We start from the raw sequence: 23,329 nt of genomic DNA, 5'->3' as shown, positions 1-23,329 counted from the left end.
CATATAGATTGTCCTTCTAAAACCAAATAATATTATGTACTATATTATGTAACCATATTCTCTGTTTCAACTAAAACTACCACGTACAGCACACAAACATTAAGTACAGTTTCTTAATTTCTATTTCCTTGATGCATAAGCTCAAATTTTATTCCAGTTAGTGCATAACCTTTTCCACATTAGGCTCAGTTCATATAGATCGACCGTCCAAAACCAAATCACATTGTGTACATTATTTAGTGTTTCAATTAAAACAACCAAGTACAGCACACAAATATTCAGTACAGCTTCTTAATTTCTATTTGCTTGATGCATAAGCTCAAAGTTTATTCCAAATAGTGCATAATTTTTTTCACATTAGGCTCAGTTCATACAGATCGACCGTCCAAAACCAAATAATATTGTGTACATTATTTAGTGTTTCAACTAAAACTACCACGTACAGCACACAAACATTCAGTACAGTTTTTTAATTTCTATTTGCTTGATGCATGAGCTCAAAGTTTATTCCAGTTAGTGCATAACCTTTTCCACATTAGGCTCAGTTCACAAAGATCAACCATCCAAAACTAAATAATATTGTGTACATTATTTAGTGTTTCAATTAAAACAACCAAGTACAGCACACAAATATTCAGTACAGCTTCTTAATTTCTATTTGCTTGATGCATAAGCTCAAAGTTTATTCCAGTTAGTGCATAACCTTTCCCACATTAGGCTCAGTTCATACAGATCGACCGTCCAAAACCAAATAATATTGTGTACATTATTTAGTGTTTCAATTAAAACTACCACGTACAGCACACAAACATTCAGTACAGTTTCTTAATTTCTATTTGCTTGATGCATAAGCTCAAAGTTTATTCCAGTTAGTACATAACATTTTCCACATTAGGCTCAGTTCATACAGATCGACCGTCCAAAACGAAATAATATTGTGTATATTATTTAGTGTTTCAGTTAAAACAACCAAGTACAGCACACAAATATTCAGTATAGCTTCTTAATTTCTATTTGCTTGATGCATAAGCTCAAAGTTTATTCCAGTTAGTGCAGAACCTTTTCCACATTAGGCTCAGTTCACACAGATCGACCTTCCAAAACCAAATAATATTGTGTACATTATTTAGTGTTCCAATTAAAACAACCAAGTACATAACACAAATATTCAGTACAGCTTCTTAATTTCTATTTGCTTGATGCATAAGCTCAAAGTTTATTCCAAATAGTGCATAACCTTTTCCACATTAGGTTCAGTTCATTTAGATCGACTGTCCAAAACCAAATAATATTGAGTACACTATTTAGTGTTTCAACTAAAACTATGACGTACAGCACACAAATGTACCGTGAGTAAAATGCGATATATTTAAAATACAAAAATAAAGTTCCTTCTTTCTAAAGATAATTTCGACTTCCTCTAATTAAGTTAAATCTAGTTTCAAAAAAGAAAAGTCCTTAATCAGCAAAGAGAAAAATTGCATATGAGCATTAGACAAAGGACGGCTTTATCCAGCTTCGAATTTGGCCGAGAAGAGTGGTAATAAAAAAACTAAAATACAATGTTTTCGCAGGAAGTCTTAAGTGATAAGAGTATGTGACCGTCCAAATCATCAAAAATATTTAAGACAGATTATTGGACGGAGGGATTGGCCCACCTCAGGAATTGGGCCAATCGTGTGTAGCTCCCACGGCACATGTTCAGGACTTAGGATATATAGTGTAGAAGTGTTTTTGTTGCTCTCATGATTGTAGACAGAATTATATCGGCATTCAGACATTGCTATTCAAATTATTATGCAGTTATTGTAGAGACTTGGTTATTATTTGCCGTCATTTGAAGTGACACATTGCTGTACACCTAAGCACGTAAGTCTCAATAAAACCACTCTTTTTCTATTTTTTGTTTATTTTATTTTATATGTCTGTATCTAGTCACACGACAGGTAATTAGTTCGTATGTCTCCAAGGTATGTGTGGCGCAGGCCTTGATGGCACAATCTTTAGCGCTATAAGCGACGCTATCGGAAAACTTATAAGGTGTAAGTTCGCAGCTTTAAAGTACGATATTAGCATTGACGCGGTGAATATTTATGACCACAATTGCCTCAGTCCTTTTCTTTTATCGCTACAGACATTTTCTTTTATCGCTAAAATTTTTCATTTAATCGCTACATATGGCGTCGGTCGGTTTTTCTTTTATCGCTACAAATGGCGCGTCGGAAATTGGAGAAAATCATGCGAACTAAGGACGCTATAAACTTTGTAATTTAAATTTAATTATTGGAGAGATATAGACACATAAATAAAGCGATTAGGCCTATAACCGCTAAGGTACTACAGGAAACCCTTTAAAATATCTCAATAGCCTCCCCCAAAATAGGTTAATTGAAAAAATATTATTTTAAGTTATTCTAACGCAAAAAAAAAATGGCAGAAGATTTAGAAGAGAAATCAAAGGCGCAAAATTTAGTTGCGAAATATATAGAAATAGTAAAGTTTATCCCGCAGTACAATGGTCAATCAGATGTTGACGAATTTAATATCCAATTGGCCAAGTTTGTAGAAATAACAAAAACAGAGCTAGAAACGTTAGTCCACATGCTTCTACTATGATTAAAAGGTCAGACCTTAACCTTTCTAAAGCAGATTGAACATACTATAGACGATGACGCCAACTTGCCAATGAATACGGTGGACAAATTGTTAAAAGCATTTAAAGATAGATTTATCGAAACCAGTTCCATAAATAAATTAAAACACGGAATGGTGTGCTTTGACTATTCATAAAATATAAGAGAATATCTTGATAATATACGCATTTCAGTAGAGGCAAAATACGGAAGAGGTTCAGGACAACTGTATGAAAAAGTCATTCTAAATACCTTTTTGCAAGGGCTACCCCCAAAACTATATAGAATGGTAATATCCAAAAATATTCAGTCGTTGGATCTTGCAGTTCAGGAGGTAGAGCGATTAATCAAAGTTGATACGATGGTAACTAATTACAGTAAAGCAAAAATAAATAGCCTAGGCGAATCAAACGCGAACTTAATCTTCAAGGGCGATCAGGCGTTTCCCAATTTCTTTTCAAGGGATAACTCCCCAGTGCCCAAAAAAAATAAAACGCGAGAACCCACTAGGCAGAAAGCAGTACGTTTTCAGCCTGTCAAACAATCCAGTTATGAAAATAACCCTACAATACTAAGATGCTATATTTGTAATCGTGTTGGGCATATCGCGAAAGAGTGCCGTCATGTCCCCAATGGCATACCAAGAATTACTGTCGGTAGTACGCAAAATTATGGCAACCATTTGTTTGGAAGAACAAATTTTAACGCCGGTGGTTCACTAGGCTATAGCCAGGGAAGATTGCGCCAACCTGTACCTTACAACAGGTACCAACCAAATTTTTATACCCCTCCCCCCAATAGACCAATAAATTACCGATTTGAGAACCCAAATAATCGCCAAAGCCAATATAATGCGAGAATGCTATATAGAAATCAAGAAAATTTGCCGACGGGAAATAAAAATTTTGCAAGCCAACGGCAATGGCAGTCAGCGCCAGCAAGCGGCACTGACGCATGACATCCAAATTACCATAATAATGCATGGCGAAGGCAGACAGATGTAAATCAATTAGATATGCCTACAGAATCTCATATGTCTGAATATCTATTACAGGCACCGACGCATGAAGTAAATCCTCAGGGAAACAGTTTAGGCCCCTCGGCAATAAAAATGAGGCCCAGAGGGTTCCTAAAATGTTTTATAGGTTCAAACTAATATTAGTACCATCTTGTAGTGAAAGTATTAACAAGTTACCTATATTTAATGATTTTTGTGTGGCAAATGTTTACTTTAAGACGTTAGTTGACAGTGGTACCACGGTTAATATCATAAACTCATGCGTATTTAATATGTTGCCTCTGCATATTAGGCGACAGAGGAACCCTAATAATCCCAATCTAACTAGTGTGACAGGGCATAAATTGAACGCAAGAGGTTCAATTCGCCTGGACGTAAAAAGGGACAATAGAATTTTTCCGACAAATTTTATAATATACGATAACTTTCTGTATGAAGCCATTATTGGCGCAAATTTTTTAAGGTCTAATAGAGTACTATTAGACGTAGCGAACGAGAGGCTCGACTACCCGGCTAAGGGACGGGAAGGAATTTTTACCTTTAGAAATTGTAACAGAGGTTACGAAGAGAACATAACAGTAAATAAAATTTTTGGCGGTATAATATCGCAATCTTTTGAACCTCATGTCTCGCAAGAAGGAAAAGGAATATTTAGAAACTTGTTCAATTATTCTGAGAGACATTGCAGAGATGAAGTAAATTTAAATAAAGGTGGATTGAATCTGTGAAAATAAAAATAGGAGATAAGCAACAGTATAGATCAAGTGAAATTAACAAAATAGCAGAATTGTGCAAAAACATAATAAAACCCAAAGTGACGCAGCAAGATGCCGCGATGACGCAGCATAACGCCAGTATGAACCTAATAGACAATAAAATTAAAGAGAAATATTATGGATTCGCCTTAAGGAAAACAAAAGTCCCTCCCAAAATGCTGCAAAGAATTCAAATATCACAAATGATGGAACCAGTGGATAGCAAATCCGAAATATGGCTTGCCACCCTGTCAAATGAAGTTCCCGAAAATATGCTACGCGAGAAACAAATTATATCTTATGACAAAGGAGAAGGTTTTATTGTGGTAACTAATAATTACGAATATGACATACTTAAAACAGAAATGGGGGCACGGGTAGTCCAAATCCAAGTTTTATTGCAGAATAATTTAAATAGACGGAGCAATTCTAAAGCAAACCTGGCTAACGGTATTAAAGCCTCAATAACAAATATCCTCTAACTGAATCGCAATTTTTAAACAAATTTAATATGGATCATATTACGGACACGGAACTTAAGAAAAAATTGTGCGAATTATTATGTAATTTTAAAGATGTATTTTCCGCATCTTAATATGACTTCGTACTTATACCATTTTTTTAAATTTAATTTTTAACGACTGGTGGTCCTGTCGCGAAACAGCCATATCGTGTGCCGTATAAGCACAAAGAATGGTTAAAAAATAAAATCCATGAATCAGAAAAAAAATTAAATTATACGCCCCAGTATAAGTCCGTATAGTGCACTAGTGATCATGGTACCAAAAAAGAATGGTGATCTTAGACTTGTAGTAGATTATAGAGCCCTCAACAAACAAGTAGTTAGCGATAAATGTCCCTTACCAAGAATAGATGAAATTCTTGACTCTGTTTCAACCAAAAACAAAATTTTTACTTCTTTGGACCTTACCCAAGGCTACCACCAAGTGAAAATAGCCGAAAAAGATGTCCATAAAACTGCATTTTCAACATCTGAATGTGGTTCATACGAATACTTAAGAGTATCTTTTGGACTTAAAACAAGTTCAAGCGCGCTATGTAGACCCTTATTACATCTATTAAGAGGATGAAAGAGAATCAGTCAATTTGTTGATGATGTCATATGCGTGGGAGAAAACATTGAACAACACTTAGCAACATTAGCTAAGGTGTTCGAGAAGTTCTGACAAGGCAATTTAAAATGCCGGCCTGAGAAAGTAAATTTATTTCAACCTAAAATTAAATTTTTAGGAGTAGTATTAACACAAGGAGAGATATCCCCAGACCCCAACCAAATAAAATGTGTTGAAAACCTCAAACCCCCTAGAACTATGAAAGAATTAAGAGGAATTTTAGGTCTTACTGGCTACTTTAGAAAATTCGTGCGCAATTACGCCCAAATTGCAAAACCCCTCAAGGAATTAACTAAAGGAAACTCCCAAAATGTTACCTGGTCCCAGGAAGCTCAAACTTCCCTAGACCGTCTCAAAAAGGCGCTCACTTCTGAACCAATATTGTCACTCCCTGATTTCGAAAACAGACAATTTGTGGTCAAAACTGATGCAAGTCCAAAAGGCATTGGCGCTATGCTTTTGCAAATAATCCCGGTACAAAAACCCTAATCCTCTAGAGAGAACGCCCAAACAAAAACAAATAGAAAAAGTTATATACTATTCGAGTAAAACTTTATAAAAAGGCAAAAATAGTTATTCCGCCACAAACATAGAATTATTATCTATAATTCACCACTTGGACAAATATAGACACTATTTAATTGGTAGAAAATTTATACGACTATTAGACCATAAAAACTTGTTGTACATGCGCACATTTAAAAACACCAAGGGCTTTCTCACTAGATGGATAATGCAAGTTCAAAATCTAGATTACGAATTTGAACACTTAAAAGGTAAACAAAATGCAGCTTGTGACTTTTTGAGTAGATAACCAGAAAATATTCCGTTGGAAGCTGAAAAAAATGAAGTTAACTCTGTCAATGCTAAGAGCAAACATGGACGTAAGAAAAACAAAGTCAAGGAAACGGTAAAAGAAAAAAAGATTAACTATTGTCCCTTGTCTTTAGACAATATAAAAAGAAAGCAAAAAAAGGACGAAGTGTGTGTAGCACTTATCGATCATCTTGTGAATGACGATGTGTTACCGGATAAATTCAAAACTCTTAGAAAAGAGATAGATAATTTTTACTATGATCTTGACGAAGAAATACTATGTAGAATCGTGACTGCTGAGACAAATAGAAACCAAGCCTCAATAATAACTGTATTACCACAAAACTTAATAATGCCTGCATTTGAATGTTTTCATTCAGATACAGGTGGACACTTAGGAGTAACGAAAACTTTTCATAAATTAAAACAATATTTTTACGTGCCGTCGGCAATAACAAAACTTAAAGAATTTGTAAGTATTTGCGAAGCGTGTAACTTAAGAAAAATCCCCCAAGCTTATCCTAATCCTCCAATGGGAAGGGTCCTGGTAGTAAAGTACCCCTTCGATATTGTCTCATTTGACCTATATAGAACACGCGAAAGGTTCCCTGTTTCCAATGGAGGCCACTCATGTATTCTTTCAGTTATAGATCACTTTTCTGGATTTACTTTTGCAAAAGCATTAAAAAATCAAGGTGCTTACGCCACCAGCAAGGCGTTAGCGAAATTATTTTTAAAATTTGCCATTCCAAATAAGGTTTTGAGTGACAACGGAAGCAATTTTGTTTCAAAGGTAACAAAAGATTTAATGAGTTTTCTTAATACAGAGAAAATGGTGACAACCCCATACCACCCCCAAGCTAAAGGTAAAATATAAAATAGGCATAAAATATTTTCGAAGGTAATAATCATTTATACAAGACAATAGGAACGACTGGGATCAATTCTTACCATATTTAACTAGCGTAATCAATACTACTTATTCAGGAACAACTAAAGATAATCCTTTTTATTTACTTTTTGGTCGTGATTTTAGAATCCCCCATGACGAGATTATTGAATCTCGGCAGTATTATAATAACTCGGAGTATTACAAACAAGAATTCATAAATAGGATGAGGGAAACTTATAAAATAGTGAAGGAAAAGTTGGAAAAATCTAAAATAAACCAAGAGCTAAGAAACCAACCCAAAGTCAAGGGGAGCATAGATTTCAAAATAGGAGACTGCGTCTACCTAAAGAACGAGGCAAAAACGGAAGGAAAAAACTTTCCAACAAATATTCTGGACCGTACAGAATAGTCAAAAAGTACGATAACGGTTATACTTTTAAAATGGAAAACCCTGGTAGTGGAAGAACTTACCAGGCACATATTAGCCAAATAAAAAGAGCCAAATTTCTAGAGAGATGGGTATCACATCCCTCCTCTATAGATTCGTCAGATGCCGAAAATGAGCACCCTAGATCAAGATTGGCTGAACTAAAACCGTTAAGGTTCAAGCAATACTATTTCAAGGATTAGAGCGATGAGAAAATTTTTGAGGCATTTTTATCAATGACAATTTTTGTTGTTCCTAAAAGAAAATATATGCTACCAGAGAGTATAAAAATGCCAAAAAATTCAAAAAGTTCATCATCAGATAGCGCAGGAGAATTAGATTATACAATATCTCCAAAAACCCAATTTTTCCCCAATGAAATTTCAACCCCTTGTCCCCCCAAAAGATTTCCATACGATTCGGTTTCCCCTGAAGCACCAATTGAAAGGCCCCTGTCATTGCAGGAAGAATTAAACAGAGCTGTAGAAACCCCCGGTATTGCTGTAAAGAAAACTCCTCCCAAAGATTCAACTAAAACAGACCTGCGAGAAGCTATGGATTTAATAAATTTCCCCATAAAAACGAGTCAAAGCAAATTGCCCGAGAATAAAACTCCCAAGGATGACCACCAAGGACAATATCATGATATAACTGTGTCCAAGGTCAAACCTAAACAATGGACATCATGGAGGGAAACCCTAGTGCAAAGAATGCCCCACCCCCTGAAGACATGGCATTTAAACAGTGGAGGAACCCCGCGAAAACTCTTAATTCCTCTCAAAGCTCTCAAGAATCTTTCAAATCTCACGAGTTGAAATTTCAAAGCGAGGACTTAGAGAATAAACCTTCTACTTCCAGAGGAGTAGAAATTTACGAAAGAAGGGGAGGTGATATCTCAAAAACGTGAGGTTCAACCTCTAAAAGTTCTAATGCGGATTCGTCGGAAACCAGTTCCAAAGAGTCTGACGGCGAATCAGACCATATAATAGTTAAAGAAATAAGAAAATCAAAACCGACTTCAGCAGTTGCGCAAGCAAAAGAAAAATTATTAAAAGGGCAAGATTTTTTTAAAAAACAATATGAAAAAATTGATCTCATGTCGCTAGAAAAAACTAAAAATAAAAGACCGCAAGAAACAGAAGAAAAAATAACGACACAGTCAGGTAGAACGGTTAAGAAACTGGACAGATTAAAATACCCATAAAAATACAAAAAAAAGGGATTTTAATGGACAGGCGTCATAAATGAATAATAATTTAAAAAAACTTTTAATATACGAGTAAAAAATCATATAATTATAAAAACGATATAGAAAAATTGTGTTCAACATATATCATGGCTTCATATGAATCAAAATCGTCTGATACAGTCTGTTCAACATATATCAGTTTCCGAAAACAAATTCTAATTAAAAAGTCACATTGTATATAATTAATTCGAATAATTCCCTTTAATAAAAAAAGTCTACCCGTACCATTCCAGTACGATGTATCCAGTCCAACTGAAAGAAGCCGTGATAGGAAGTACTAAGTGATAAATATTCATACACCTTAGAAATGATGTTTGGTTATTTTCTGCTCCAAGAGAAACTGTTGGAACTTTGTCTTGCTACAATAATACAGAAAGAATAGACTCAAGTTACAAAACAGAATTACATCATTTCCCATGATCAGAAGAACATCATTTCCCATTTGAAAATTAGACAAAGCTTGTCGTGTGAACACAATTATGCTTGAACTGTTCCATGAAGAAACTATATTGTAAGTGCTTTAAAAATTTTGCCAAGACGAAATTAGTGAAGGACCATAATTTACAACAAAAGGATTGAGTACGCTAAACGAACATGAATGGTGATGAAATAGATGTGAATTTACATATGTTACTTCTTAATAATTTTGACAACTCAAAAATCCCAATATCCTATCATTAAAGTCGCATAGCAAACATCCCCAGTTAAAGTTTTCTAATGTTACCAGCGAACATGGTAAACCCAATATTGTGCGTTTTAAATCGTTCTTATATGTAGTGTTAGATGTTCAGATAGAGTTATGTGTAGCGTTGTCGTGCTATTCATTTAATGTAGCGTAGATAGAAAAAAAGTGTGCCCTATAGACAGCAAAATAAAAAAAAGCCTTGTAAAAAGTGAATTAAAAAAAAAAAAAAATCTTATGTAAAGGTAGAATAGCCCCAACCTTGTTGGAAATGTAAAAGTAATCAGTGTTAGATGTAGAAAAAAAAAATCTCTTTAGTATAGTAGCTAGGCTAGAACCATGAATAATCTTAGTCCGGAAGACGAATTTTAGATAGGGATGTAGAATAAAATAAGAAAAGTAATAGAGAAAATTTTAGCACTCCTGATTAAGCTATCTTCTAAAGTTCTTACTCTGGAAGAAACTCATGTTTTGTCTAAGGGACCTAAATTTTGCCTACCTCAAACACAAGTGAATTTCCAGAGATAGTCTCCAATGTGGAGGCAGGTATATTTGGTTCACGTGGTGCTGTGGAAAATCCAGATTTACTTCGAGGAGAGGTGGTTAAGAATATTCTTGATTTCATTCCATATTCCCCAAGGTTAAAAAATCAGGAAACACAAACTTTCAAAAAATTAAAAAAAGACCCACACATCATTATCACCAGGGCTGATAAAGGAAATAAAATTGTTATCCTTGATAAAACTTCATATAATACAAAAGTTACAGATATTTTATCTGACACCCATACTTACAAGCCCATAGATTCAGACCTCACCAATAAGTTCACCCGTTTAGTACAAAAGGAGCTAGGAATTTTGCAAATTGAAAGACTTATTACCCCACAAATGTATAAATTATTTTACCCTAAAGGTTGTTCTGCTCCTAAATTTTATGGGCTCCCAAAACTCCTCAAAGATGGAGTCCCTCTACGCCCAAGTGTGGCTTCTTATAGCTCTCCGACTGCCAGATTGGGGAAATGATTGTCAACACTTTTTCGCCCCCTTATGCAAACACAAACTTCATACATAAGAAATTCAGTTCACCTTGTTGAAAAATTAAAAGACATTGAAATAAAAAAAGATACAATTTTGGCCAGTTTTGATGCTATTTCTATGTATACGTCTTGCGACATTAAAAAATGTGAACTAGCTCTTCAAAGGAAATTAGAAGATAATATTGATCAAATAGACTACAAAACACTGAATATAGAAACTATTATGTGTCTCGTCCGTCTTTACAATAGTTCCTCCTCAAAATTCCGATATAATAATCAATTTTTCACCCAAATTAGGGGTTTACCTATGGGTACAAGTCTTTCACCATTTTTGGCAACTTTTTATATGGAATTCATAGAAATCTCTGCTCTGGAAAATTTTCCGATAAAACACCGTTTCTGGGGCAGGTTTGTCGATGATGTTATTTCTCTGTGGGAGCATGGAGGAGAGTCACTTGACTCCTTCTTAACTCATCTAAACACTTTGTACTCTAACCTTCAGTTCACTATAGAACTAGAACATAACCACAAACTTCCTTTCCTAGATGTTTTAATTTTCAATAAGTCTCCTGGCCTTGAATTTTCTATTTATAGAAAGCCTACGCATAACGATAGGTATTTGCATTTTTCCTCCAACCACTCTCCCTGCATAAAAACAGGAGTTGTTATTTCATTGGTTGACCGAGTAATAAGAATATGCTCAGAGCCTCACATAGACTCAGAATTGAACTATATTAAGGACATTTTATTTTGCAATGGCTACCCTATAAAATTACTTGAGACCATTATAGACAAAAGACGAAAAAAAGCAGAGGGGAGGGCATCAGGTCCACAAGCCCCAACAGATACCGTCCCATTGGTGGATGATAAGAAACTTTTCACTGTTCTACCCTACATTCCAAAATTTAGTGACAAATTGAAAAGAATCCTTAAAAAACATAAACTTAGCGTCGCCTTTAAAAATTCAAATATTACACAGAACTTTTTTAACAACGGCAAAGATAAAACCAGCCCCAGTCTGGGTAGTGGTGTGTATAGAATTCCTTGTTCTTGTGGCTGTTTTTATGTTGGTAGAACCCAACAGAAATTGGGGGAGAGGTTATCTGAGCACAAGTCCTCAATCGACAAGGCAATGAGGTTACGCCAAAGGCCTGAGTTTTTGATTCCGCCTTGGCGCAACATGTGTACGAGAATCCAAACCATTTCCTTTTGTTTGACGAGGCCTCTATCGTTGCCCCCGTTAAAGGTCTCACGCAAATTTTCAGGGAGGCAGTTGAAACAAAAAAGCACATTCACCAGAAGGTTGCTCTCAATAGAGACACTGGAGAATTTTTTCTAAGTCCCATTTATGACAAAATTATTAATTCTGATCATTTTTACATACATCCACAAAGTTATATTGTGCAATCGAATAGAGTCTCCGATTATAATCAAACTGGAAAGCGATCAGCCTTTAAAAGTGCTTTACGCAAAATGAAATTCTGAAATGCCATTTAGACTTGTGTTTTTTATTCAGTTACCCTTTCACCGTTACTAGGAAAGGGTCGTCCAATTTTAGTTTGGTGTTTTTATTTTAAGGTTTGGTTTTTATATTTTTATCGGTATTATTCTGCACTAAGGACGGTCAAGCGGAGGTCTTGACCGAAATATTTGCATAATTTTTCAATTTTTTCACTGGCTGTTAATTGTCCTCGTTTCCTTTCTTCGCGATTTTTTGTTTATCATGATTAGCCAGTGTGGTCTCAGAAATTATTTATGTATGTCTCCAAGGTACGTTCCCAGGGAATCTGATCACCAAATGGCTTGAAGAAAAGAGGTTACATTTTTAGGGCTATAAATTTTACTTTCCTTCAACAATTGAGGGTGGTATGATTATGAATTTATTTCCCTATCCATTGCTGTGGCACAGGCCTTAATGACAAAATATGTGGCGCCGTAAGTGGGGCTATTGGAAAACTTGTCAGGTGTAAGTTCGTAGCTTCAAAGTACGATATTAGCTTTGACGCGGTGAATATTTATGACCACAATTGCCTCAGTCCTTTTCTTTTATCGCTACAGTTATTTTCTTTTATCGCTACAATTTTTCATTTTATCGCTACACAAACATTCAGTACACTTTCTTAATTTCTATTTGCTTGCTGCATAAGCTCAAAGTTTATTCCAAATAGTGCATAACCTTTTCCACATTAGGCTCAGTTCATATAGATCGACTGTCCAAAACCAAATAATATTGAGTACACTATTTAGTGTTTCAACTAAAACTACCACGTACAGCACACAAACATTCAGTACACTTTCTTAATTTCTATTTGCTTGCTGCATAAGCTCAAAGTTTATTCCAAATAGTGCATAACCTTTTCCACATTAGACTCAGTTCATATAGATCGACTGTCCAAAACCAAATAATATTGAGTACACTATTTAGTGTTTCAACTGAAACTACCACGTACAGCACACAAACATTCAGTACACTTTCTTAATTTCTATTTGCTTGCTGCATAAGCTCAAAGTTTATTCCAGTTAGTGCATAAACTTTTCCACATTAGGCTCAGTTCATACAGATCGACCGTCCAAAACCAGATAATATTGTGTACATTGTTTAGTGTTTCAACTAAAACTACCACGTACAGCACACAAACATTCAGTACAGTTTCTTAATTTCTATTTGCTTGATGCATAAGCTCAAAGTTTATTCCAGTTAGTGCATAACCTTTTCCACATTAGGCTCAGTTCATACAGATCGACCATCCAAAACCAAATAATATTGTGTACATTATTTAGTGTTTCAATTAAAACTACCAAGTACAGCACACAAATATTCAGTACAGTTACTTGTATGAAAAGCAGCATGACCACCGCAGTATATCAAATGATAAGAATAATTAACACATAGATGAAAATATCATCAGTATACTTAAATTTATGAGCTCGCTTCCACAAAAAAAACACAATAAAAAATTTTGCTATTTTTTAGTAGATTCAAGATTTTTCAATATAATTAAAAAAATTATATTATTGCTATAATTTATAATTGTTGTTATATAGTTGTTATAATTTATATTGTTGTTATATTTTATAAGAAATTATTGTTCTAATTTAACAATATAATTCATCACTTTTCTTTATGGGTGTTCTCTTCAGCAGTAAAAATGAGGTGTAAATATGTTAAGCCTAAAGACACAGTGGCTATGATGAAGCATGTAAGCTTTGCTTCGAGGGTGAGGAACAAAAGAAACCAGAAAAGGTTCATATCAGAAACTCCTACAGAAATATGGAATGAGAATAAACAATAAGACCTTTTTTTGGAGAGGGGCGGGACAGTCACATACGCTTTATGTCAGTTCCTAGATATTCGGCGTTTATGGTATAGATTTTACAAAGTCACTCATTGTCAAATTTACTTAATAAATAAAACGCAGCCCCATGGCCACCATAACACACAAAATGATAACAACAATAAATGAACATCTTATCAACGCACTCAAATTTACAAAAAAATTAGCCAGTAGTGCTCAATTGCCCATCCTGTCCGAAATTTTCAATGATGTCCCTCATTACCTTGAAAAATCGTCCGCTTAAAAGGACGATAAAATTATTTCCACCATCACTTATCAGCCATTCCCCACCGTACTTCCAACAAGGGTAGCATCCCACTTCCACCCAAATATTCTGAGTTTTAGATATGGAACTTTAGAATTAAAATAAACCTTCGTAGAGACTGAAGATGTACATAGAGGGTGAAGATTTAACTCTGGGAGTCAATTTCGTCTTTTTACCAAAGGTTTTTGGCAACAGATATAGATTAGTTCCAACTGGGAAAAGCAGAATTAATAAAAAAAAATCAAACTCGAGCCCACCTAAATCCCTGCTCAATTAGTGCCATCTATGTATTTACTGTCTCTGTAGGCCTTATTTATATTATATGTTTATTTTATTGGCTAGTATCTAAATTTGTATGCTGTGGATTGATCTCTTCATTATTTATGTAAATTAATAATGACAAATTTGTCATCAGTGCCTAATCTCGTTACCTAGTGTGAAGGACGCTGGTAAGGGGGTTTCATCAGATATTTATGATTTCATGATCATATTATGCTTTTTTATTCGTTTTGTTTTTAATTTGCTCCCCTTCCCCGGAATAAAATTCGTGTGCATATGGCTTATTCCTGTACGCTAGGTACAGTTTTCTATCAACGTAATACATTAGGGAGCAACACATTTTGAGTTCATTAACTTGTATAAGGGTAATATATCTTGCATTCATAATGTATTTGACAGTTCTTTTCGCATCTATTTAATTCTCTAGTGACATTTTAAAACACCTTTTTTAACCCAAGATCAGTGAATGGGTTTGTAATTTTGATAATTTTTTGACTATACTAAACTACCACAGGCCAAATTAAAATACTGACAAAACACAACAAAGCGAATATTTCGATGCGACAAACGCCTCTCTTCTTCAGAGCAAAACGAAAAAATATAATCAATGAGAGTGCCGAAGAGAAAACCAACAAATAAAACGCGGAAAGTAAATGTGAAAGAAAAACAATGAAAAAAAACAAAAAATTTTAAAGATGAGAAAAATTCAATAAAAGCCAAAAATTGTAAGAATTAAAACCAAATACCAAAACCAACAAAAATGAGTCATTCACCAATATCCGTGATTTGCAAAGAGATTCAAAATTAAACCGCTGCTCGGGATTTTTATAATTTTCCCATATTACTAACATAGACGATATTTTTACATATCACCTATGTAGACAATATCCAGTATTTTTAGGAGTATAAAAACAAATTATGGCAAGTAAAATTTTACAGTCGATTTTGATAATCCTAAGGAGATCCGATTTTTTTGTTCCAGGATTTTAAAAGACTTTTACGATACCTGACAAGAAGGAAATATTGAATTAGAAGGGAAAATTCAAGGGAACATTGAAATAAAGAGGATAGACCCGTATTAGATTTATTCCCACCTGGAAACAGCGATTTTTTTTACCATTTTTCCTTTACGTATTTCAAAATTATTACTTGTTAGGGCAGTATCACATTTTTATGAGTGTTGTCGGACTAACTCGTGAGAATATATTAAGTGAAACTAGTTGGTTAAATTTTGCAACGCTGATCCTTTGTAAATATTAAAACATTAACAACCTGTTGATCACAAAGACGACTATACCATGAAAGAAAAGCCACAACTTCCTTAAGCTGATTAGTGTTAAATGTTTTAGCTTATTCCCTGCTGATTTTTCATCCAAGTTTTTTTTTCTAATTTTGCACCCACTACTACCAGAGTTTTTCGAATTAAAAAAAGAAGATATATGGTTGTGAAAGTTTCCACTAACCACTTTACCTATTTAGACAATCATATTTTTTTTTCACTGTCTTAAGTATGTCAAGTATTTTTTGAAGAGTATAAAAATAAGCAAGAGTAAATATTTAAATATATTATAGTAATGATAACAACAATAATAATACTATGTAATCATAATTATAATACTAATGATATTTAATAATATAATAATAACAATAAACAAATTATAACAATAAAGAGTATAATAATAATAATATGTAATAATACAACAATAAGTATAATGAAATAATAATAATATTCATATTATAAATAAGTAAAAATAAATAAGAGTGTAAAATTAAAATACCAGTAAAATTGTACAATGCTTTTTGGTAATCTAAGGTATCAGGATTTTTCTTCATAAGCCATTGCTGTATGCATCGGTCCTTGAAAGGCCCAGTCAATCCACCAGCTTCGCCTTGAATTTTTCGCAAAGTTTCAGCTTCAGTAACAACTTCGATCATACCTGAAAATTCAACAAATAATCTAGCACTAACTTCACTACTAGAAAATAACAGTCATATATTTCATGTTTTCAATTCCAATATTAACAAAAAGTAGTTGCTATGCTGTTCTCAAAAAGACGATCTATAGGGCATTGTATGTTCATACCCACTTTGATCATCCCTTTGAAAATAGCCTAGAGAAAGACTTAGGCAATTATCTCAGAAGTTTGGAAATGTCAAACATGACATCTAGACGTGGAAGCAACGATAGGTAAATGTACCTTTCAGACCAATCTTATCATGTCCTAGATCTAGGCTAATCCTGATCTTTATGTCCCTCTTGATCCTCCCTTTGAAAACAGCCTAGAAAACGACTCAGGCAATTACCTCAAAAGCTTGGAAATAGCAAATATGGCCTCTAGACGTGGCAGTAACGATAAGTAAATGACCCTTTCAGACCAATCTGATCATGCCCCAGGCCAAGGCTACTCCTGATCTTTATAGCCCTCTTGATCCTCCCTTTGAAAACAGCCTTGAAAACAACTCAGGCAATTACCTCAGAAGCTTGGTAATAGTAAATAAGGCCTCAAGACGTGGCAGCAACGATAAGTAAATGACCCTTTCAGACCAATCTGATCATGTCCTAGGCCTAAGCTACTCCTGATTTTTACAGCCCTCTTCATCCTCCCTTTGAAAAAAGCCTAGAAAACGACTCAGGCAATTACCTCAGAAGCTTGGAAATAGCAAATATGGCCTCTAGACGTGGCAGCAACGCTAACTAAGTGGCCCTTTCAGCCCAATCTGATCATGTCCTAGGGCTAGGCTACTCCTGATCTTTATAGCCCCCTTGATCCTCCCTTTGAAAACAGTCAAGAAAACAACTCAGGCAATTACCTCAGAAGCTTGGAAATAGCAAATATGGCCTCTAGGCATGGCAGCAACGATAAGTAAATGACCCTTTCAGACTGATCTCACCATTTCCTAGGCCCATGATAGCTCGGGAAAATCCTGGTAGGTAAAGTAGGTTAGTTTTCGTTCAGATAACAGGCCTATAGATTCCAGATTTTTTTCAAAACACACAAAAAACAACAGCAAAATAACTTCAACAACGATTACAGCGACTTTTAAATAATTGCTTAAAATCAAATGCTAGAAACCAATGGCTTCATTTTAAGAGCAAGCCAAAACTAAGTCTCCTTAACCTCAATAATAATTGACTGGTTCCTTACTCAGGGAAAATTACTAGATCAAACAGTTCGTGGTAACAAACTGTAAGTTAGGAGCGACTCAGCTCAACAGTAACGGAAACTCTAAAAAACAGAATGCTGATACCAATATATACATCACAAGAATCAGATTTTAATGCTGATTTCAGTAATATATGAATTTCATCAAGTATAGTTATACCTATCGAAAGTCGAGCCCCTGAGAAAATTTGCCTGATATTCAAAAGAGGGGGAACACTCCTTAAAAGTTATAGAACCTTAATGAAAACCACACCATCAGATTCAGCGTATCACAGAACCTTACTGTAGAAGTTTCAAGCTCCTATCTGCAAAAATGTGGAATTTGTATTTTTGCCAGAAGAAAGATCACGGATGCATGTTTATTTTTATTTTTTTCCAGGGGTGATCGTATCGACCCAGTGGTCCTAGAATACCGTGAGATGGATCATTCGAACGGAAATTAAAAGTTCTAGTGCCCTTTTTAACTGATCAAAAATGGAGGGCTACTAGGCCCCCTACTACGCTCATTTTTATACGCTCACTCATTTTCCCACAATCACTAGATAGCCATTTTGTTCAACATGGTTGAAAATATAATAAATATGTCTTTTAGGATGACTTAATCCCCCAAAGCCCCCGGGGGGAGGACTTAAAGTTATGAACTTTACCCAATGTTTACAGTATTAATTATTGGGAAGTATACAGACGTTTTCAGGGGGGGGGTTCTGGTAGTGGGGGGGGGGGGGTCGGGGTTATGTTGGAGGATCTTTCCAAGGAGGAAGTTTTCATGGAGGAAGAAAAATAGCTTTGAAGAGGGCACCGGCTTTCCCATCATTATTTAAAAAATCAATCAGAAACTAAATAAAAAAAAACAATTTTTTCAGCCGAACGCACGGACCAAAATCAAAACTTTAGAAGAACAGAAAATATTACGTATATATTAGGTTCGCCCCTCAGTCATTACCTCGCTCTTTAAACCAGAGATTTGTTAGTACATTCAAAAGATCTATTTATTCTAATTAACGGCCTTTGTGATTAAGGGGTCATTTTTAAAGGATTAGAACAAAATTCGAACTTTAGCGTAAAGAGTGAGGTATTAACTAGGGGGCGAACCCCCTAACATACGCCCCCTAGTCAATACCTCGCTCTTTAAGCCAAAGATTTTTTAGTACTTTCAAAAGATCTATTTATTCTAATTAACGACCTTTGTGATTAAGAGGTCATTTTTAAAGGATTAGAACAAAATTCGAACTTTAGCGTAAAGAGTGAGGTATTAACTTGGGGGCGAACCCCCTAACATACGTATTAAAAATATATGAATACAGAAGTTCGTTACGCAAGTTAATTCGTAAGTTACGTATACTTATTACTAATAAAAACGTTCGTAAATAAAATTTAACGACTTTCGAGAAAGCCATTTAATCAAATAAAAGTAAAATTAATATGCAAATTTCGTTTTAATTATTCATGTACGGTGAGCCAAAATCAAAACTTGCATTAATTCAAAAACGTTCAAAATTGTATAAAAAACAAGTTTTAAAAAACTAGTTTTTTTTAACTGAAAGTAAGGAGCAACGTTAAAACTTAAAACACCTAAAAGGCACTTCAACCAAAGAGTTTAAGGTAAGTACAGATTTCACCCTTGTTGGTATCAGACACTCTTGTATCAAAGCCCCCTTGTTCACCTAAAATATTTACTTTAGGACCCTGTATGACCACGGATGCTGGCACAAGCGAACATAAATTATTCCGTATATGGAAGGGGCTGTCCCCTCCTCAACGCCTCGCTCTTTACGCTGAAGTTAGACTCTTTCTCACAACACTATTTTTTAAAACAATAAAAACTTTAGCACAAAGAGCGAGGCGTTGAGGAAAGGACAGCCCCTTTCATATACGGAATAATTTATGTTCGTTTTAAGTTTTAATGTTACTCCTTACTTTCAGTTAAAAATTCTTGTTTTTTTTATTTATTTAGGCAAGAAGTGGCATAATTTAATAAGGCCTTGTCAGTTTGAAAGTTAAAATAACACTGAGAACAAACAAATCTTTGAGACAGCTTTATCAATTCTTTGGATCTAACAAAATCACCAAGCGCTAGGTGGTATTGGTGGTTTTCTTTTCAACAATAGCACCAGTTTCCACTTTTAGCATTAACCACGTGGTCTTATGCACTGACTTCGCAAAAATTATGCAAGTTACTTCAGTGGTAGCGCTTCTTATATTTATTTAGATGCATAAACTCAAATTCTTTAGGAATTTCGATTTAGAACAAGGTATTTCGAACTGAATTTTGACTTTTTGGGGTTATTAGTAGTATACCAGTTTTATCACAAAACTCGGTGTTATTACTGATCCTTACAACTCAGTGCAGTACCAAACCGCCTGAGTCCACGACAGCAGCACATGCTACAACTTCATTCCAACCTACTCAACTTTATAAATGCCATATCAAGGGGGAGAAAGGGAGGGAGGGGGATTGAACTACCCCCAAATGTTTTATCGAGCTCGTAAAAATGTAACAAAAATGAACTTAAACAAATCTTTGAAGCGTTTTTGAAGTTTTTTTTTGTAAAACCACCTCCGAAAAAATCCTTTTCTAAACCCGCCCCCCTCTAAAAAAATCCTGGATACAACCCTGCTCTTTATATCCTCCCATGAAGTTCCGAGTCCCTTCAGATCATCTGTCATGACCTTTTCTCACCCTTCTGACCTTTTCTGTAAAACAGGGCCTATCCGTCTCAATGCGGTCCTAGAAAATGGATTTAAACCATATTTTTCGCACAGCTTATCATTTGAAATAAAGCCTGTAGAAGGGACATTTAAAATTATCCTTAGACCATTTCAGCAGGAAACATTTAATATATTTTCGTCAACCCTTTCGTGGCATCCACAATTCAGAGCCGCATACGGTCATTTTCATGAAAAATGGGCGTTATTTGTTATGGGGCAGGGGGGCAACTGTCCCTCCCAGACCTTGGTTTGTCCCCCAACTGAAACTTACTTTCTTCAAAAATCTTGTTAAAACTAACACAAACCTACTTAATTCAAGCATTCACAGAAACGGGTTATTTTCCATAAGTGTATCTTTACCTTTATGGTACTATATGGCTCTTTTTAATTTTCGCTGTCATTTTCAGTTGATTTGGGATAAATGGCTCCAACTTTGCCCCACCCCCAAAGATTTTGACGAAAGTTGCCACTGTCATGAAGGACCCATAAATAGCATCTATAGTAAAATGTTTGGATAAAATTTTGAATTACCATTTTATGCTTCTGTGTGCCACACAAAGGATCAACCATGGCGTTACTCCAAGTTTTAATTTAACTTCTTTAATTTATTTAATTGAACAATTAAATTCTTATTTATAAGCAGCATTTTTCTATTAATCAAATTACCATAAGATAATACAAAGATTCAATCAAATAAGAAGGTACTCAAACCTAGGGTTGTAAAGAGAACAAAATCGAACTTTTCTTTCAGCTGTCGCTTTTCAACAAGCATAACGGTGAAATTGACATAATAGTGAAATTGGCATAATAGTGAAATTGGTATAATACTGTAATTGGCAATTTAAATTGGCATAATAGTGAAACCAGCAACTTTAAATTCGCATAATAATAAAAGATACTAACTTTAAAACCTAAAAATCTAATTATATTCCAAAAACTCTCAATAGAACTTTAACATTAAGTAAAAATTATAATTTTCAAAGAGAAAAAAGTGTTTCAAAAAGTAAAAATATAAATTAAAATTACCAGCTTTATGCCCAGTAGGGATACACCTGAAGACTACCATTTTTAAGTCAAGTCCTTCTCGAAGCCAAATTTTGTCCATTAATCTAACCATTTGCAAAGTTATCATATCTTGACGAAGGTCGTCTCCCAGCTAAACAAAAAAACAAATAAAAAATAAACATATCCTACTACTGCTACTAACAACTCGCTGCAGCACAAAACCGCTTGAAGCCAACACAGTTGAGCACGCCCTTCTTCCACCCAAGTCAATTCAAAGCCTCACTACCCCCTCCCAAGGCAGTCAAGCTTCCTTTAAACGCTTCGTTATGACCTTTCCCCCATTACATTCGGGGAAGACTTGCTTTTCGATTGGCAAATGGATGGCGAAAAAAATAATAAATATAATATTTCATGCTTCATCCGTAAAACTTGTCAAACGTAAAACGTGTCCTCAAATTTTCGACAACAGCCCAAAGAAAATGAATAGAACATATATTCCGTACAGCCGGTTATTTGAAATACGATCAGTCAATGGAGTACTTAAAACTACCCTTAAGTAATTTCTCTATAATTTTTTTTACAAAACACCCTCTGCCTCCTAAAGCACCTAAATTTAAGACCAATGCTCTTAACCACTGTCATTGCCGCAGATTCAAATATTCTAGTTTTGGTTCACACACTTATCTTTCTATTCTCTCAAACATTTTTCAATTTAAAACACACCCAAGACCTTGGCTGTTTTACTCTTTACATTTTCACTGCATTCACCATCTTCACTAATAATACTACCAAGAGAAGTGAAGCTGCCCACCTGATCAATCTTTTCGTTTCCCAACCTCACCTTTTCATCTTCACTTATTCCTAGCCTTAGTGACTTAGTTTTCTTAATATTAATTTTCAAACCTATTCTAGCACCCTGAACTCGCAAAGTCTCTATAACTTCATTGATTTTGCTCACACTTTCATCTAGGATGCTTAAATCATCAGCATTATCTAAGTCCAGGAGACCTTTTCCTCCCCATTTCCTACCTTAACCACAGCAGTGTTATTCTCGTACATATCACTAAAATATCGCGTACATATCAGCGTCCACGCTTCAGAGCCATATTTGACCACTTTCATCACTGTAGCTTCTAATATTCTAATCTTGGTTTTCAGACTTATCTTCCTATTCTTCCAACCTTTTTTTAACTGTGAAAAAAAAAACACCTTGAGCCTTGGCTGTTTTACTTTTAACATCTTCACTGCATTCACCATCTTCACTAATAATAGTAACCACGTAAGTGCAGAACCTGATTTTATTTTAAAAACTAAATTTTAATTGTTGCGTACTTATAATGCTCAAAAAGATATCCCCAGGATAATTTAACCATGATAAACTTAAAGAGGGTATAGATATAGTTAAACTTTTAAACAATTCTTATAGGACTTTGCTCTAATTCTACATATATATATATATATATATATATATATATATATATATATATATATATATATATATATATATATATATATATATATATATATATATATATATATATATATATATATATATATATATATATATATATATATATATATATATATATATATATATATATAATACTTTTATCTTCTTTGCTGAAAAAAAGTAAAAGAGAAATTCACATTCTAGGCTATTAGTGCAGCAGGGTGTTTCATTTAAGTAGGGCAGGCCTTCATTAGGATCCTAGCAAGAGACTGCTCAGGTAAAGTCCTTAATTAAGCCATTAGAGCACCCATATTGTTCTGTCTAAATAAAATGCTGTAATTCAAATTTGTTTATGAACAATATATAAACAGCAGCAATAGCACACAAGTAGACATTCTCTCCAGTGATTCAAGCAATTGAGAAAAACAGCCTAGACTAACAGTAAGGCCAAGTTACGAATATCATACTCTTAATTTATTTA

General features: G+C 34.5%; 1 protein-coding gene across 2 annotated transcripts in view; it reads right to left on the bottom strand.

Annotated features, from left to right (window-relative positions):
* The window catches only part of Pi3K68D (phosphatidylinositol-4-phosphate 3-kinase catalytic subunit Pi3K68D), a 236,708-nt gene that overhangs the window by 63,890 nt on the left and 149,489 nt on the right, over positions 1–23,329 (bottom strand). For both annotated transcript variants that reach the window (XM_089099478.1, XM_089099477.1), the window contains exons 14-15: positions 21,420–21,549; positions 16,299–16,457 (exon numbers count right to left, since the gene is read on the bottom strand). In XM_089099478.1, the coding sequence (XP_088955604.1) occupies positions 16,299–16,457; positions 21,420–21,549 (289 nt within the window). The remainder of the gene's footprint in view (positions 1–16,298; positions 16,458–21,419; positions 21,550–23,329) is intronic.

The sequence above is a fragment of the Artemia sp. Qi Xiang Cuo genome, chromosome 13 (genome assembly GCF_049724085.1).
Source record: "Artemia sp. Qi Xiang Cuo chromosome 13, ASM4972408v1, whole genome shotgun sequence".
NCBI classification, from domain to species: Eukaryota; Metazoa; Arthropoda; class Branchiopoda; order Anostraca; family Artemiidae; genus Artemia; species Artemia sp. Qi Xiang Cuo.
This window is presented reverse-complemented; position numbering and strand designations above follow the sequence as displayed.